At 38.7% G+C, this 17,063-nt stretch overlaps 1 protein-coding gene across 1 annotated transcript in view; it reads right to left on the reverse strand.

Moving 5' to 3' along the window:
• Positions 1-11,538: 11,538 nt before the first annotated feature.
• Positions 11,539-17,063, reverse strand: part of SPSB4 (splA/ryanodine receptor domain and SOCS box containing 4) — a 97,258-nt gene continuing 91,733 nt past the window's right edge. Inside the window, exon 3 of the mRNA XM_026073074.1 lies at positions 11,539-12,499. Within this exon, the coding sequence (XP_025928859.1) occupies positions 12,372-12,499 (128 nt within the window). The 3' untranslated portion in view covers positions 11,539-12,371. The remainder of the gene's footprint in view (positions 12,500-17,063) is intronic.

Below are 17,063 nucleotides of genomic sequence, written 5' to 3' on the forward strand. Positions count from 1 at the left end.
ATGCAATGGACAGCATGGGAGACTGCAGTGTAACAGCATGATCATAATCAAAAAAAAAGTTTGTGAAAAGTAAAGTGCTAGGAATGCAAAATTTAAAATCTCCCGTTTAGCCTCTAAGAACCATTTGCAGCTCAGTATTTTCAGAGATTATCACAATGACTCCATTAACTTATTGGGTCAGTAGGAGGCTTTCCTATACTTCTGCTTAGTAACAAAAGTTTCCTTTTCTTTTTTTCTTATCACCACCTCTCCTTTGGTTCCCCATCTCAACTACACACCTTTTTCACCAGTCTTCTCCACCTCTCCCTCACATACCTCTTTTGTATTTCATTTTAGGCTGCTAAAGAGAAGGTGATATTTTTTCTTTGGTGAATAATTCAGCTGAGTACATGATGTCCTACTTTAGAAGATGATGGCACCCTCAGCCAAGTACACACTGAGTGGATAAGCACTGGCTGCTGACAGCCCCCAAAGAGGTTATCCACAGGCTATTACTACTGAAAAGTGTTTCCAGTTGAGTTAGGTGCTGTGTGAAGTTTCCTTGGTGATTTGCTTACAACTATCAGATCATGGCTCATCAAATTTACAGATGACAGAAGGACTGATGGGCTGATGGATAATAAGGGAGAACAAGGCCGTTCTACAGAGCGATCTGGATCACTTGGAGAGTTAGACCCATTCAAACACAATGCTGATGAAAAAAACAAATACAAGCTTAGCTATCAAAGAACAAGACATCAGGATTTACTTGTGAGAAGAGAGGCTATTTTGGAAAGGTGCAGCTAAAAAACTGAAGGGTCACGGTAAATATGCAGCTAAAATACCAGCTTGCAAAGCAACAGTAAAAGAAACAAAGAAGGAAAAAAGGTAAGAAGGATAATGTGTTTCTCACATAAATAATGAAGTGGGGAATAGGACCAGAGAAGGCATTTCTCACTTGTCTGTAGATCATTGACTGGCAAGACCAGTATTAAGATAAGGTACAATCTGGCACACAGGAAAGAGACACTACCTTTATCAAAAGTTAGAGATGTTTCCTTAAAATGAGAGAGTGTTTGTATGGTTAGCTCATCTAAAGATGATCAAGTGGTGGCTTGATTACAATGCATAGGTATCATCGTGGGAAAAAAATACCGAGTGCTAAATTGTTCATTACTTTCATATAAAAAGACATAAGAAGAACCTGCAGCTAGCACCTCAAGGTAGATAAGTGGAAAAAAAATGCCTTACGTCTCAGCAGTTTGTGTTGTTGTTATGCTATAATGAGAAATGGTGAATGAGAAACACACTTGTTATCTTCCAGCTAGGCATCTTAGTCAAACAGAAGGGTTTTGACTTGCTAAAGTGAAATGCTATGACCTTCTTTCTGAAACTATTAGATTAAATGAGCTAACAGTTTCTTCTGGACTTAAAAATCTGTGAAAAAAAATTTTTTTTTTTGGCTATACCTATGTGTGTGCTATGGAAAAAAACTGTTCTTAAGAAAATCTTCCTTCATCATCTTGACTCCCTTCATCAGCGAGGGCAGGCAGCACAGCTTTTAACAGCTTGCCAAGAAAACATTAATTTTCTTTGCATTGGTTAATGTCTACTGCAGATAACAAGGTTCTGGGACCTCCTTGCTCTGCTCATGCTGCAGAGACAAAGCAAACATCTGGTATGGGGGCTTTGGGAGAGCTACAGGTGGCCAAGAGCAGCTTAATTTGCCTAAAAATTCTTGAGTTAGGAACCACTGACAGCTGAAAATCTGCTTTGAGTTTGACAGAAGAACTTTGAGAAACATGTGCTRGAGCTTTTGTCCTCCATGCATTACTTAGCAATTGCTATTACAAGTAAAATTTGATTTTTGGCACAACTTAGCCTGCCAAGACATGTAGGTTTTGTGATTATTTGAAGACTCCATCTCTGTGATTTATATGTTCTGGTTTATTTGCATTCTCCAGGCTTTCTTCCCGGCATTCCACACCTCTTTTGTTGACAGGGAGAGTGGCACCTCCAAATGAGTCAGAAAGTGTCAGTTTTGTCCTGCTTCCTTGCAGAAGGATGTAGGAKTAGAGTAAAGGAGTTTCTCCAGAACAAAAGAAAACAAGTCACTGTGAAAGAGTCTGTAAACTCCACTGGCAAAATGAGAGAGGAACCAAATGGGCATACTTTTGTACTGTGAGACGTAGTTTCACACTAAAAGCATAGAATATTGACTAAAGAAAAGGGAGAAATCTCTTCAATTTGAAATAAAAGCTTTGATTTGCAGGTGTCAGGATATGCCAGACACTCCAGCTTAAACTTAAAAAAAAAAAAAAAGTTGATGATGGAAAGGAATGCCTGGAAATAAATCTTGGTTTTCATCTGCTTTTTTTTTTTTGTCTGTCCTCTATACTTCTTTTGTGTTAGCCAAAGTGAGGAGGAACTGTTCAGAAACTCTTGCTAAGCTCATGCAAAGGCTGCTTTTGGTATTGCATGTTCTAATGAAATAACCATAAATCCAGAAGCACCTCCCAGATGAACACCAGGAACAGGTTCTGAGAATCTGAGGAGTTAGAAATCRGCTCTGGTCACAGGGACCTAGAGCAGGGGGCTCCCATTTCCGTTAAGGACTAACAGAGAGAGCTTTTAGCCAGAAAGTGTTGCCGGAGGTTGCTGGTGTTGGCCTGCGCAGGCCACGGGAAGCTCAAGACTTTGGACTGTGCTTTAGCAGGAACAAGGGTGGCTCCTGTACACAACCGTGCCTATAACTGGGTTTGGTTTTAATCCGTGGTCAAACCARGGAGCAACGCGACAAGCGACGTGGAAGCGTTCTGCTGGGAGCACTGGCAGAACGGGAGGGAAAATATTGCACTCAAATTTAATTTCAGTATTAGCCTCCAAATTGGCAAAACCAGAAAAAGAGCATTTGTGCTTTGTCTGTTTTTTCTTCTATTTATTATAGTAAAAGTGAACTTTGAAAGTCTTTTTTCTTTTACTCTGTAAYAGAAATTCATACCAAGCTCCTACCATGCTTTTCCTTGAGAGTAGAGTACTTGTAGGTCTAGGACAACACTCAAAAGGGAGACCTGAAATCTCAGAACTCATTTATCTTTGTGTTCTTTAAACAGGAAGATCATGAAAAGGGAAGATCTTGATTAAATATATGACATCTGCCCTTTTCAGTTATCTTCTGTGCAGAAGTGATGGTGTAAATGTAGACATAATTACTGCCGGATGTAAACAGGAGCAAATTTGTAGGCAGAGATAATATTTTCAATGAGACTAATACTATAGTCTGAAAAAACAAAGCAGCTTTCAGAATTATGCAGGCTGAAGCACTGATCCTCAAAGTAAAATACAACTTAAAACTAGTGACATGAGTTTAATTTAAGCACCTTAATAAATAGATCAAAGAAGTTTGTACCTGCAGACTAAGGAAGGGGAAGAATATTAAAAAGTAGAAACTTGGTACGTCATTATTTTCTATTTCAGAGGGGAAAAGCAGGTTCTCCAGAAAATGGAAACCTGTTGCTGGACATTCAGGAAGGTAAAAAATTGTAACAGGGCATACAACAAGTATATTTATTGGCTCTAAAATTTCTGTGTAGCAGTATTACTTCTTTCTTCTGCTACAGTGTAATGATTAGTATAATCAAATTAAAACAGTGGTTCTCAATTTGCATTTAACTTTGAAAAGTGGCATCTGTATTTCAGTGCAGAAGAAGGATTTCTGTGCCTGTTCCAGTTCACTGAGTCTCTTAAAAGACAGTACTTCTCCCTTGGCTCTCTTAATTATGGCAAGACCATAACAACGTGTAGGTTCAGTAAGGAAATTCAACACAAATAAGAGTATTTTTTATATTTCTAAAACTGAATTATAAAAATAGAAAGCAAACAGCAACCTTTAAAGCCTTAATTAAAAACCACAAAGAAATAAAAAGAGGGCATGACCGGATGCCTCTTTCCTTTTTGCAAGTTGCAAAGTTCCTTCATCCAAAAGACAAGCATTCAGAAACAGACTAGGAGCAGTCTGGAGAGGGAAAGTTGTTCAGCCGGTCGCTCCTTTCTGCTTTCAGTACAGAGGACACCACATCCTAGGAGAGCTCTCTGTCACTGCTGTCTGTTCATCACCCATTATTTGACAACTAAAAACTTCTGTTTCCTCTTCTGTGGGGGAAGGGAATATCACGTAATGCAAGAAACTAGGCTCCCCCCAGACCTCTTCTGTTTTCCAGCTCAGATTCAGCAGGAAGCTGAGGTCACGGATCTCAGACAGCAGGAAGTTTCTGAATTACACTTTTTTTTTTCTTTCTTTAAACTATGTCAGTGATCACTGACAGTAAAGCTCTGAATAACATTCTTTGCTGTGGGAATTAAAGACACRAGGGAAACTAAAGTGATTAGTTTTAAAACTCAGCAACAACGAGCCCTATTATTAAAATCCATATTTATTCTGATCTTCTTTTGTATATTCTGAACTATTATTGTGACAGCTCAAAAAACTTTAAAACAAATTCTTATTTGAAATACTGCTAATCTATCTGAGAAGACTGATTAAACTGAGCTCACTGAAAGTCAAAGCACTCACAGTGCTCTTTTCCAAGAGCATATATAACAGGCAAATATGATACAAAGATGCACGGCATGCAAGTTGTAAATTGCAAGTTAGCAATGGTCTCTTGAGTATTTGTGTGTACGTGTAGAATGAGGCCATACAGGGGCACTGGACAGTTAGCAAAGAAAAAATGAACGAGGCCAGTTCAACAGAAAGACACTAACATAACATGTCGCAGCATGCTTTTCAGTAGACTCTTGGRGGTCATCAGCAGTTAAATTAAAGATTAAAGATGCTCTGCAAATATGGACAGTGAAGGAAGGAATGAAATTACAAGGTAGAAAAAACAGAATGAACAAAAAGAAATACTTCTCTTCAGACAATGAACAGTACCCAATGCCACCAGAAGATATTGAACATGGTTTACTGGAAATTGCATTTTTATGAAGCTTAGCTTAGGAAATGTGGTCCAATTCCCAAATACTGGTGAGGTCAAAAACTCAACAGAATTAAAACCAACGAATTGGATGCTTACATTTGTATCATAAATATGTAGGGACATCAGTAAAAATTTGGAAAAATTACTGAAACCATATTACAGGGCTTATATCAATCTTTTTTAAAGACCAGAAGGCAATTGGCTGATTAACTCACATCTATCTACAAAATAGATCCAGGTCTTTTACCTGAACGATATGTATTGGCTGTTATCAGAGATACTGCATTAGACCCATAGAAACTAAACTGGATTATGGGCAACATWGGTTTCTTGCAGACAAAGCCACTTATGCTACGATGCAAGTTGTCTGAAAGATCCAAGTATTATGTTGTCAATAGTTGAATGCTGTTATCCACGAGTTAGCCAAGACTGGCAATGAGCCTGGTCCTGTGGAACAATTCTCAGGGAAAGAAAAGTCCTTGTTCTGCTACGCCAGCCACAAATAACCTGACAGTTCATAGCTATTAGTACCAGTGGCTGTGTAACTGGAGATGTTATCCACAATGTATTATCTGCATTACAGCAGCATCTCAGAAGGAATTCAAGCATTACATTTAGAACAACAGTCCTCACTACAAAGAAATTAAAATCTATACAGACACAAGCTATAAAACATAGAAGAAACATGACTGTTCTTTTAGATGTACACAAGGGGAAATGATGAAAAAAAATTCAGCTAGTCACCAAGGTCACCCAAGTATTTCAAATTGGACCTTCTGAGTGCCAATACTCAGAATGTCCTATCTTTTATTAGAGGATTTCCTCAGTGGAGGACAGCTTATACACTTAAGTTGGCAGAACTTGGAAAATATAGCAGGAACATCTGATGACAGGCTGTGCGTTCTCCAGATAGTATAACTTGCAGGGGAGTTTGGTTTTGTTTTGTTCCATTTCTAAACAAACCCTGATAAAGTACTTAGCTCACTAGGATCCATCTTCCAGTAATTCCCAAATAAGATATAAGTTTTAATTTATCTAGAAATAAGGCACAACTCCAGCCCCCAACATAATGGCACAGGCACCTTTACTGTGCTTGAGAAGTTGCTTCCAAATGCTTACTTTGAAATTCTAGCCACATGCCTTAAAGCTGTTCACATTTTGTTATATTAGAAGCAACTCACTTGCCAAATTGATTTTCTTAGTGAAGAGTAAAAAGACTGAAGCATTCTGCCACTAAAAACATGCAATAATTTCCCAGGTATGTGTTCAGAGTTACTTGTGTCTCTGTGAATAGTCTTAAGTGTAATATGAACATCTTACTCATTAAAAGACTCCACATTTTCAGGTGGAGCTTGCAATTTGAGCAGCCCTATTTGATACTTTTTTTTTTTAATTTTTGGAAGAAACTCTTTGATCCAGGCAGCCCACGGAGCAGATGACGACCGCAACTAAGCCCCTGTGTGATGATGGCTTATGAGTGGTATTTGAAACTGGCAGTAGAATTCACTGTACATGAGAACCATCAGAAACATCAGCTTGTTTTTGTTTGTTTCCTTTTCCTTAGAAATCTGAAGACACCTTTTGTGCTGTATCTTTCACAAGCCAGAGAAAGCAACATATTAAAATCCAAGAACATAGCTGTCTTAACTGTAAGTACCTCCTAATATGTTAAAGTAATTAAAAAAATGAGTTCTACTTTTTTTATCTACTGTCACTCAGAGATTAGAGGTGATATAACTCACAAATTTCACAGGTACACAAAAGAAACTGGAAAGATCCGATCCTGATACCTATTTTAAACAGGATTTACAAAGAAGCCTTCAAATTGAAATGTAGACCCTTTTAAGCTCGGCCATTTATTAATCACTTCACATGTAGTGACACTGCTTCCTCACTGCTGCTTGGCACAGTCACAGTTCCCTCATGCTGACCGCCGTTCTGCCAATGACTGGGCCTCTGTTCGGTACCTAAGTTGGCTAGCATTTAACTAGTTTGGGTGTCCCCGTATGTCACTGCAGTCAGAGATAGCGATAGAGCAGACATACCCTTTGCCTAGGAGTCAATTCGTGAAGTTCCAGTGGGACAATATGTGGCCCAGGGTGCTACTTCATGGGAGGATGGATAGCAGAGTCCTTCAGAGGCCTGAAGCACATGCAGTCTGTCGAAGAGCTTTGGGATGTTAAGGCTGTACAACTACTGTTTCGGCAGGGAAAAAGATGCTGTTGCTTAAACTTTGAACATCAACAGTAAATGTTTGGCTGTGGCAGAAGCACAAACAACTTTTTATTTTTGCAGAGTTTTACTTGTACGCTGTAGTGGGGGTTAAAAAAAGAAAGGAAGGTAAAACAGCTGTGCATTGAACCTAGTTGTTCAGCTTGGTGTTTATTCTCACATTTGGTAAATGCCTAGGGAAATGCTATTCTCTAGAGCTCCAGCCCTTTGTTTTCTGCCCCCACCATGGTTCATTCAAATTTGCTTTAACAGTAGCTTCAAGTAGGGCGTTCTTCTTTCTAACAGATGCTTCAGAACAGCTTACTTTAGACACTGCCTGCAGAACACCCTGCAGTTGTTCTCTGAAAGAACAGATGTGATCTTAAGAAAAAAAAAGGGGGAAGGGTGAATATTTTGGCCTGTGTGTTTTGTGTATTTCTCATGGGTCTATATCTATAGAGAATATCTCCTGAAAAGGAGGGTTTTTTGTATTTTTATGCATCAAGCAAAGGACTTCCATATCATGATCACCAGACATTCTGATATGACAAGAAGTAATGAATAAAGATCCTCAATACTAAATTTAAGTATGCAGAATTAAAACCATAGTGACATTTTAAAGGTTCATAAACTAAAACACTTTTGCAAATCATCAAGGGCCCGAACTTGCCCTTTGAATATTACTCTGAGCCTCAACTAGACACATTTCTTCGTTCAACTTTCTCACAACATTTACCTAACTACACTTGCCAGCATGTTTTGCCAAATTAGAAAAACTTCTGCTGAAACCATCTGCTTGACATTGCTTGCATATAATAAAGTATCACTCAGTTCAATGTATTGGAAATGTTTAGAGATCTGTACATGGGAACCAAAATCAGCAGTGCTGACTCAGGCAGATCTCCCACTGATGTTGGTGGGAATTGTACCTGAATGAGTACTGCTGGATCTGATGCAAAGCTTGCTGCATAGTGATTGCCGCTGAGTGACGTGAGAACATATGGTTATAATTTAGCAATAYCAACTGAAACAGAAATGAGAAGGAAATTTTATAGCATTTCTGGCTTGCTGCTCTTTTATAACTATCAGGAACACTCAAATGATTCATACATACCTGCTTCTGTAACATTTTTTCCCAGATTCAAGTGAACATTCAGAAACTACTGCAAAGTTGGATCCTGCTTCAACAGGAACAGTTTGAGTCAATACATAAAGACTTAAACATGAGAAAAACTACGTGTAAAGTATAAAATCAAACTTTAGAGTTCTCTACGGACTGTATTATATTACCTATGGATAAGAATGCAGACATTGTAGTATATTTTCCTTGGTCCAGACTGAAGCAGAAATAAATCCTTCTTAGTACTAGCTTTACCAGCCTAGTGGTAAGGAAATGCATATGACTGCTGCCATACCAAAGGACAACGGCTTCTCAAATTTGACCCCAAATTTAGGTGTTATAAAATTAGTTTTAGTAAGTTTAAAAGCTAAGAGTGGTAAACAACTACAAAATATCACTGACATTATTGTACTCGTAAATTGTGACCGCAAAAGCAACATCTCCAAGTGGCTAAATCAAGCTTCCCCTCCCCCCAACAGCTGAAAAAAGATGAAGGCAGGCAATACTGGGAAAATAATGGAAGAGAAGCTGTAATATATACATTCAAAAGTTCACATCCATAATGTTAACATAAGGGATCCTGCACCCTCAGCATTGCCTAGGAAAAGGGCATTTTAGAGACCTGGAGCCCAAAGAGCAGGTGAAACACTTTGTGTTGCAATCTGCTAATTAGCAAGCGCCAGTCACAAAGGATGCAATCTGGTTACAGTTCCCTGGTGTGTGCCCTTTCTCTTTAAATACCACAACAGCAATTCATGCGTTTCGCTCTAAAGAGTTTCTGTTAGTCTTAGGGTATCAGTTATAGGGACGCTTCCAGGCCATGCCTAGAAGAACCATACTCCTCACGCTCATACACGAGGACATAAATGCTGAAAATGATTGCAGCTATTGCCTGTGTTTCTTTGTGAGATGAAAGCTAAAAGTAGCTGGAATTTAAAAATATAGATGCATGATAGGTCTTACCGCAAATCTCACATCAGTGCAGCTTTGTAGTAAGTAATCAACCTCTCTGTTAGATATGCCTGAGGGTGGACTCCTGGGTAGGTATCTTGCCACAATTAGGCTTGAAAGACAGAGGGAATGAGAAGTTTCAACTGTACTGGTTAAGTAATTATTTTAATTTAAGGTTTGACGTCTGTTTCGCGTAAAAGCCAATGCATTATTCCACATTGCCACCTTATAAATTATTGCTTAATACGTTTCTATAGCAGACAGTAAACAATGTTTGCATTCCGGTAAAGTGAGCCTTGAGAATCAATGAGAGAAATGGCTGGAATTCAGCAAGATAGTGAACCTTCTCTTTTTCAGTATTTCAGTATTTTTTGCAAGAAGATATTCTGACTACTTGTTTAGCCTCACTGCTTGACTCAGTCTTAGCAATACAGATGGGCACTCTGGTTTCCCTATAGCCTCTCAGAGGAAAATCTATTTATGGAGGGATGGTTAGCAAGAATACTGAAGTATTATTAATTTTCTCCATGGCATATCCTCCTCTACAGGACTGATGACTTCTGTGGACCAGGAAGACTAAACTGAAAAGACTCCTTTGACTCCTGAAAACAGGGCCTTAAGCCCATGGGAAGGGATGGGTCTCTTATCCACAGCATCATAACAGTGCAACTAGGGAGCAGTAAAAGAATAAAACTAGTGCTCCTAGAAGACAATTAAACATTAGAAAAAATGTTTGAAAGTAAAAATAAGGACACTCAGATTTAACATTGGCATCATGTTCCTTTAAAAGTTTAGAGGAATGATCACAGAAGAGGCATCAACTGAAGTTCCCAATCCAATTGTAAAATTGTAAAATAACTAGGTTAATTAGCATACAGAGATGCCATTAATTTGTCTCATAATATTAGTTCACACTTAACTGTCATATTAAAAAGGTTTTGGCCTAGGTCAAGTTAAAACAGAAGGGAAAAGACAATACTTCAACAGTTGTGTCAGTTATTAAAAGGAACATGAAGTCTAGTTATAGACAGTAGAGCACTGACTTTAGGAAGTACTTACCTAAAATGGATTTGAGTGGTGAAAAAATAAGGCCTACCAGGGTTACTATGCCACTCCTAAACAGCTGCTTACCTTGCTTATGAACGATCACTTGACACAGCTAAATTTTTTCATTTGGGTGAGTTAGTACCTCTTTATATCTCCTCCCTCCTATGTACCTAGTGAGACAAAAGGTTTAAATTAAACAAAGTAGGAAAAGTAAGAAACCTAGAGCACAGCAGTAATTTCCTCCCCTTTGCAACACTAAGGCGAGGATACAGTATTTATCTCCAGTTCTAAGTGAATGCAAGTCCAAAAGTAAGTTGATGCTGAAATAAGCCTTTATGGTTAAGCCCAGATGAGCAAATACTTGTTAGTCCATTTACGACATCCCTAAGTTACCTTGCCCTTGTTGCTTCCGCTCTTGCTCGTGTTGTTGTATCTTGTTTATCTCAGATTCAATCAGAAAAGAGAAACACGTAATTCTTTTTCTTAGGGTGACTGAGAGAAGGGCAACCATCTGCACTTCAGTGGTTTTGACCGTTTCAGCAGTGCACAGTGGTCAAACTTCAGCTTACCTCAAAAGCAGGTTGACCTAAAGCTTTAACCCATTGCTCTGGACAGTCTCAAAGTGCAATTGAGCACACAACTGTGGTTTTGTTTAGCAGAGTCTGGCCAGAAATGTGTTAAAAACCTCAGTCTAGAGTATAAGTATATGCAGAGTGAGAGGATGCATGAGGAACAGGACATTATGTTGCCTGTGATGTCAACCATCGTCAGTCGCACATGAACTCAAAGCAGCAATTCCAAAGTGCTCTTGGACAGAAGCATTTGCAAAGCTGCAGGAGGAACTGAACTTCAACTCTGCATGCAGTGCTATGCATAGTTAACACTTCATCAAAGCAGACACGAGTTTTATTTTGGACAGTAGACTTTATTAGAAATTTTATCCTCATTCATCAGTAAATTCACATTAAAATATGCTGAAGGCAGCTCAGTCTAAACATTCGACATCCTGCCATAACAACAACTTCCAGTTTAAAAACTAGATAACTGATCAGGCAGATAAATTGAAACATGTAAGAAATGCAAATAGAAAGCAGCATCTTAAAAATGGGATGAGCCTGAAAAATTAATACATTTCAGGTGGAGTTGGGGAAAACAAAAACAGATCAGTCCCCCCAAGATGGGAAACAGTTAAATGAGAACTCCACAGACTCTAAACAGATAAATAAACATTATAACCATACATACATTAAAGAGAGAACCAAGTATTTAGAGTTCATACCACATAAAAATTATAAATTTGTTCAAATAAAAAAGTGACAAGCTTTCTAAAATACAAATATCCTAAAATCTTGGGATAGTGAACACTTTGTTATAAACTGCAGAACTTTGGAGGGATAAGATTTGGTCTTGAAAACAATGGACTGCTTCTTACTGTTACCATAGCCAAAAACTGATCTTTCAGACTTACATACCATTTTTTCCTCTCATGTTTTTAAATCACACACTCTCCTTCTAGATGATAAACTCTATTTTTTTTTAATGTTAAGATTTTAAAATATTATAGGCCTGATTATGTTGAGTGCTGAACACTCAAAGCTCTTAACTCTGGAAACCAAAACCTAAGTTTATCCATTTTTCAGAATTTACCTATGGAGATTTTTCCTTTGCTAATTAATTATAAGGGATGCCTGTGTGTGTATGTGTAGGGGAGAAAGGGAGAAAAATCACACTACTGAAGAATGTTCTGTCCTGCATGAGAATGGATCTTGCAGGCCAGATTTTCTGTTGGCATTTATCAGAGTCAACAAAGATAAACCACTATATGCCAGCCAAGGATAATGGCCTTCAGGACTGTAAACAGAATAGGCAACAGATAACACATGAATCTAGATCAAATCAATGTTTTCACATTCTTGAGTAATCCCCCCACAGTGATCTGCTATCACTGGTTCAGAAAAAAATATATATATTAAAAATTAAATAACACTTAAGTGTCCATCATGAAGATTAATATTTTGTTGTAAACAATTTTCTGCCATTTGCATTGATTTAGTCCAATGTGAGGCCAGAGGGTTCTAGACGTCTTACTGATACTGTAAATAATTTTTCAGAGACAGAGGCAAAGGTAGAATTTCTATGTCATGCAGGCGGTCTCTGCCAAGAGCAAAACGGATTGATCTTCGGCACAAGTCCATTAAAGGCAGGGGTTCCGCTGAAAAAAATGGAAGAAAGATGACAGTTAATTTTTCAGCATCTCCACTTACAGTGGTTATTATTAACATAGATTCTGTATTGTATTAAACAGTCAAAAGGATAGTGGTGGTATTGCAAGAAAAAAAAAGACAACCTTGAGGTAGCTAAGATCATTTATCAACAGACGTAGGGACAGAATTTTCTGTTTTTCACACATAATAAACGAGTGCAGTTTCAGACTGAGTTTCCTTATCTATAAAGCTTAAAACAATCCAGAGCCACCCTCCAGACTTCTAAAGTTTTGCAGCCTAACAGGTTCTTGCATTTCCAGCTCTCTAACAAAACAAAGAGCCTCTACTCTGTTTATAAGACAACATTCTTCATGTTTCTGTTAACATGAACTAAACTAGCAACTTCTGACCCTTACATACCAGCTCCTTCTGTGTCTTAGGAACTGGAAATGGTGCTTATGGGTAACCAAACTTCTCAGCAAACACGACTTTTCCCATAACAGTTTCTTAGCCTTTCTTACTAGGAAATTTATAGGAAGAAAAAAAAATTCTCAAAAATCTATGGGAAATTTAACCTCTTCCCCCAGGAATAAATTAGAGGAGGAGGATTCAGCTGACCAGAGGACACTTTGTGCGTGCGTGTGTTCTGATATATACACAAACACCCCCAAAACATACAAACACCTCTCGATGCTCTGAATATAATTTAATAGGAGTGAATTCAGTATCTGTCAGAAATGCCTGACTGATAGCACTTACGACTGGAGACCCAAACACAGTGATCAGCAGCATCTCAAACCACCTCACCCCTATATCCTACCCTGATCTGCAAGACTCGTGCAGAATTGCAGGAAGATCATCGCATTTCCACCCAAGAGCACGGACAACCCCGTGACTGCAGGATTGGTAATGGGTAGCTTTATGCAACAGCAACTGCAATAAAGCCTGAAAGTCTCTGCCCAGTTACGTCTACCTTGAGGAACAGCTTTAACTAGATGAATTAGGTTGCACTTGTTGGTTTAAAAGGATAATAGCTGTAAAGACTACAGAAAACAATTTTTACAGAATGAAAACCTTTATTAATAGCCTTTAAAATCATAGTAAGACTTTCAAATAGGAGAAAAAAATCCCTCTCATGCCTATATCATAGTGGTAAGTTTTTATGAACTTGACAGATTACTTAAAAGCCCTCAGCATTGTACCGCTCTCGGTGGTTTTGGCAAGAGTTCTTGCATGTACCGCATATGTAGATTTACACATACTACATATTAATCTACCAATCCTTTAGCTAATACACGATTTAAAAATTTACTTGCAAAAATCATTACAAAGCACAAAATACCAGCTTTAATGATTGCTTTTGTATATTCAAATTGTCTGCTCTGGTGACACATGACTGCCTTCATGGATTTTCAGCCACTTATCAAATGGTGTTTGATTTGTATAGTCCACAGTTCAGTACAGCGTTTCCCAAAAGTGTCCAGTGAAAAAAGTTAGCATTCTGTAGTATGCTGAAAGACTAGAAATGATATTTAACTTTATAACCACTTCAGTGACTTGGATATGGAGTCTACTTCTCCATAAAGCCCACTTCTACTTCATTAAGAATTTTGGCTATTAAAAGATTWAAAAAAAAATTCTCTTATTTCAGTAACAAAGTAAAATTTTCTATACATTGGTGTAGTCAATTTTTATTTTTACATACCAGACTTACAGACATTAAATTTTAGGGGGTGAAGCTATAAAATTCATTCACCAGGATTAATAAGTAGGAGCAAAAGCAGCTCTTGTGGTCCAAGACACAGACTACAACACATCCTACAGGTCTTACGCTATAAACAACAATTTTCCAAGTATCTTCCCAGAATCTCTGAGGTCCCATAAAGAAGGTGTAAAATAAAGATTAACAGTGTTTTAAGCCATTAACTGATCATGTGGCTTCTTTTTCTCCTAGACAAAGGAATATGCAAAATGCAGCCATCTGTGCAATTGTTCAGCCAGGCAGAGTTAATTCTAAACTTGAAAATATAATTTAAGGAAAGGTTAAAATATCTTCTGAGTTTGAAATGCTAAATGAATATCTCCTTTCTTACTCACTTCCACAGGGAATTTACAAATGCTATAGAAAATACCCCTAAGTGTTTGCAGCAGCTGCTAAATTACAAGTACTGGTTATGTTTTCGCAACTTGAAAATTTAACTATATTCTTTTATTCTCCTCTCTATCCAATGGCAGATCAAACTTACAGCAAAATTAGAACAGATTTGGTATATAATACAAACAAAAGTTATGTTTCTGGGGGGTTGGCTTAAGAGCTTGAAGAAAAATATAACTATAGCCCTTTAAGTAAAATTGTGCAGCTGTGGATAGTCCTAAATAATAAAAAATTAAGTTCAGGAAAAAATATTACCTTAGGTTTTGAAATGGTTTATGTGATGAATGTAAAACTATTTAAGACTGAAAATTATCAGGCAGCCTAACTCAACAGAACCATTATTCAACATTTGCTATATGTCTTAATGCAAGCACTTCCCATTCATCACATCTCCGTTTTTTACTACATATTTTACAAATGAGGATTATTTGGAAAAAAGCTTATGCAGGTTATTAAGTAGCTGACGCCAGGTTCTGAAATCTGGGTGTTTGTACAAATATGGGGAGAGGGCAGGCGAAAGCGGGCATGGAGATGGTGAAAACCCGCCCGTGGACCCGTGTGCCGGGGAGGCTTGCGAACCCGGCGCCCGGCAGCACCCCCGCAGCCTCCTGCCGCCGTTTGGGGAGAGGGTTCAGCCGTGCACCCTCCGCCGGCACCGGCCCTGGCCCAGGAGGGCCGCCCCGTCCCCCTGCRGGTCACCCGCCACCGGAGCCGGGAGAGCAGGCGGCCAAAGCTGCACCGTGGCCCCACTGAGCAAGTGGATCAGCAGCTCCGACGCGCTTCCCGTGCCGGAGCCCAGGCCGGYGGGAATTAGGCTCCCATCAGCAGCCCACGGCACCGAGGCACCGGCCTGCTGCGAAAGCAGGTTGCTACTCATCTGCTCTAACAGCGGAACCGGCTCTTTCACACACACACAAACACCAAAATTGTTTCAGGTTTTCATGGAAATTCAGTCAGATATAAAAGTTCACGAGTGTTACGAATCACTTGGTCCATTTGGAAAGGAAAAGTTCAACCATCTCAAGTATATTTTGCTAGGTATCCCACCTAAACCACACGAACAGGCTTGAGGTACCCAAAACATTCAGAAGCACTAACAGTATTTCCAAAATGAGATTTCCAGCTGGCATTAAAAGGGCTATTGAGCTCATACAAATAATGCTGAGAAGAGCATGTTCTAATAGCGCAAGAGACGGGGAGAGGAATATTCCGAAACCATGGGCTCATCTGTAAATTTAACTACTGAAAAACCAGCTTCCTTTTAGAACATTAAATATTTACCTTTGAGAAAGAAAAACTTGTAGATCTAAAGATATTAGCTAACTGATGTCCCAGCCAAGGGCATAAAATGATGAATTAGAATGTCATAATATGTAGCACACCTGATGCACATTATTTTTCTCCTCTCATTAAATAATCTTTTTATTTTTACAATAAGCAACAGTGGAATGAAATAGGACCAATTCAAGCCCTCCAAGAAGAATCCGTATCCAGCAATTTGACTGGCGTTATATGAACTCCAAAGAAGGAATGAATTGCTAACCTGAAATATAAAATTGTAAAGAAAACAGGATTCACAAGAATGGCTCTTTGTATTGAGTTCCCAACCAGGCTAAGGACCTCGCAGTGAGCTATTCCAGCRCAAGGCAAGCTTCTTGCAGGAAACGCAGAGTTTCCTTTCAGGCTCYGGCAGAAGTCAGCGGAGGCGGCGCGTGTCTAAGGCTCTTCTGGTCGCACCTGGGACCGAGCCTCACTCCAAACCCCTGCCGCGTTCCTGCACGTGTTTTCAGGAATCTTCTCCTCCTTTGAGGCTTCTTAGGAAAGCTCTCCACCCAAAGGTAGCTCCTCGGAGCTGTCACATTACAGAAAACTATTTTTCAGGAGAATAAAAAGTGAAAAGATAATACTGCTTAATTTCCTTATCTCCAAATTTTGTACCAGCAGTTTTCAAGAAGGCCATTTAAAGAAAAACAAACTTCTGCTTCCACTCCTTCTCAGAAGTGTATCTAAAATACAGTCCATGACTCCATGGGTCAAATTAAAGAGTATTCTGTTGGCAAATCTTCCTTTTTCTACACTATTATACGCACTTCACCACCTGAAAACGTGAGTCTGAGAAAAGACACAAGTAACTCTACTCATTCAGAGCTACATTTGACCAAATGGTGCACGAAGCATCTTAGCTTTAACTTTAACAGAGAGGTGAGAGAGGTGTATAATGTTATACATAGACGTATGTTTTAATGGTATTACTGATGGTTAAGGACAAAGGCAAAACAAGCCTTGTAACTAGAAACAACTGTGTGTGTGAGCATTTCTCCAATAAATATGCATGTGCAATAGCAATTCTCACATCATTAAAGGCTGAAAAATTCACTTAATTTTGGCAACCTGTAGTTATTTAACAATCTGGCGCT

This window comes from Apteryx rowi, unplaced genomic scaffold (assembly GCF_003343035.1).
Source record: "Apteryx rowi isolate R43461 unplaced genomic scaffold, aptRow1 scaffold_36, whole genome shotgun sequence".
NCBI lineage: Eukaryota > Metazoa > Chordata > Aves > Apterygiformes > Apterygidae > Apteryx > Apteryx rowi.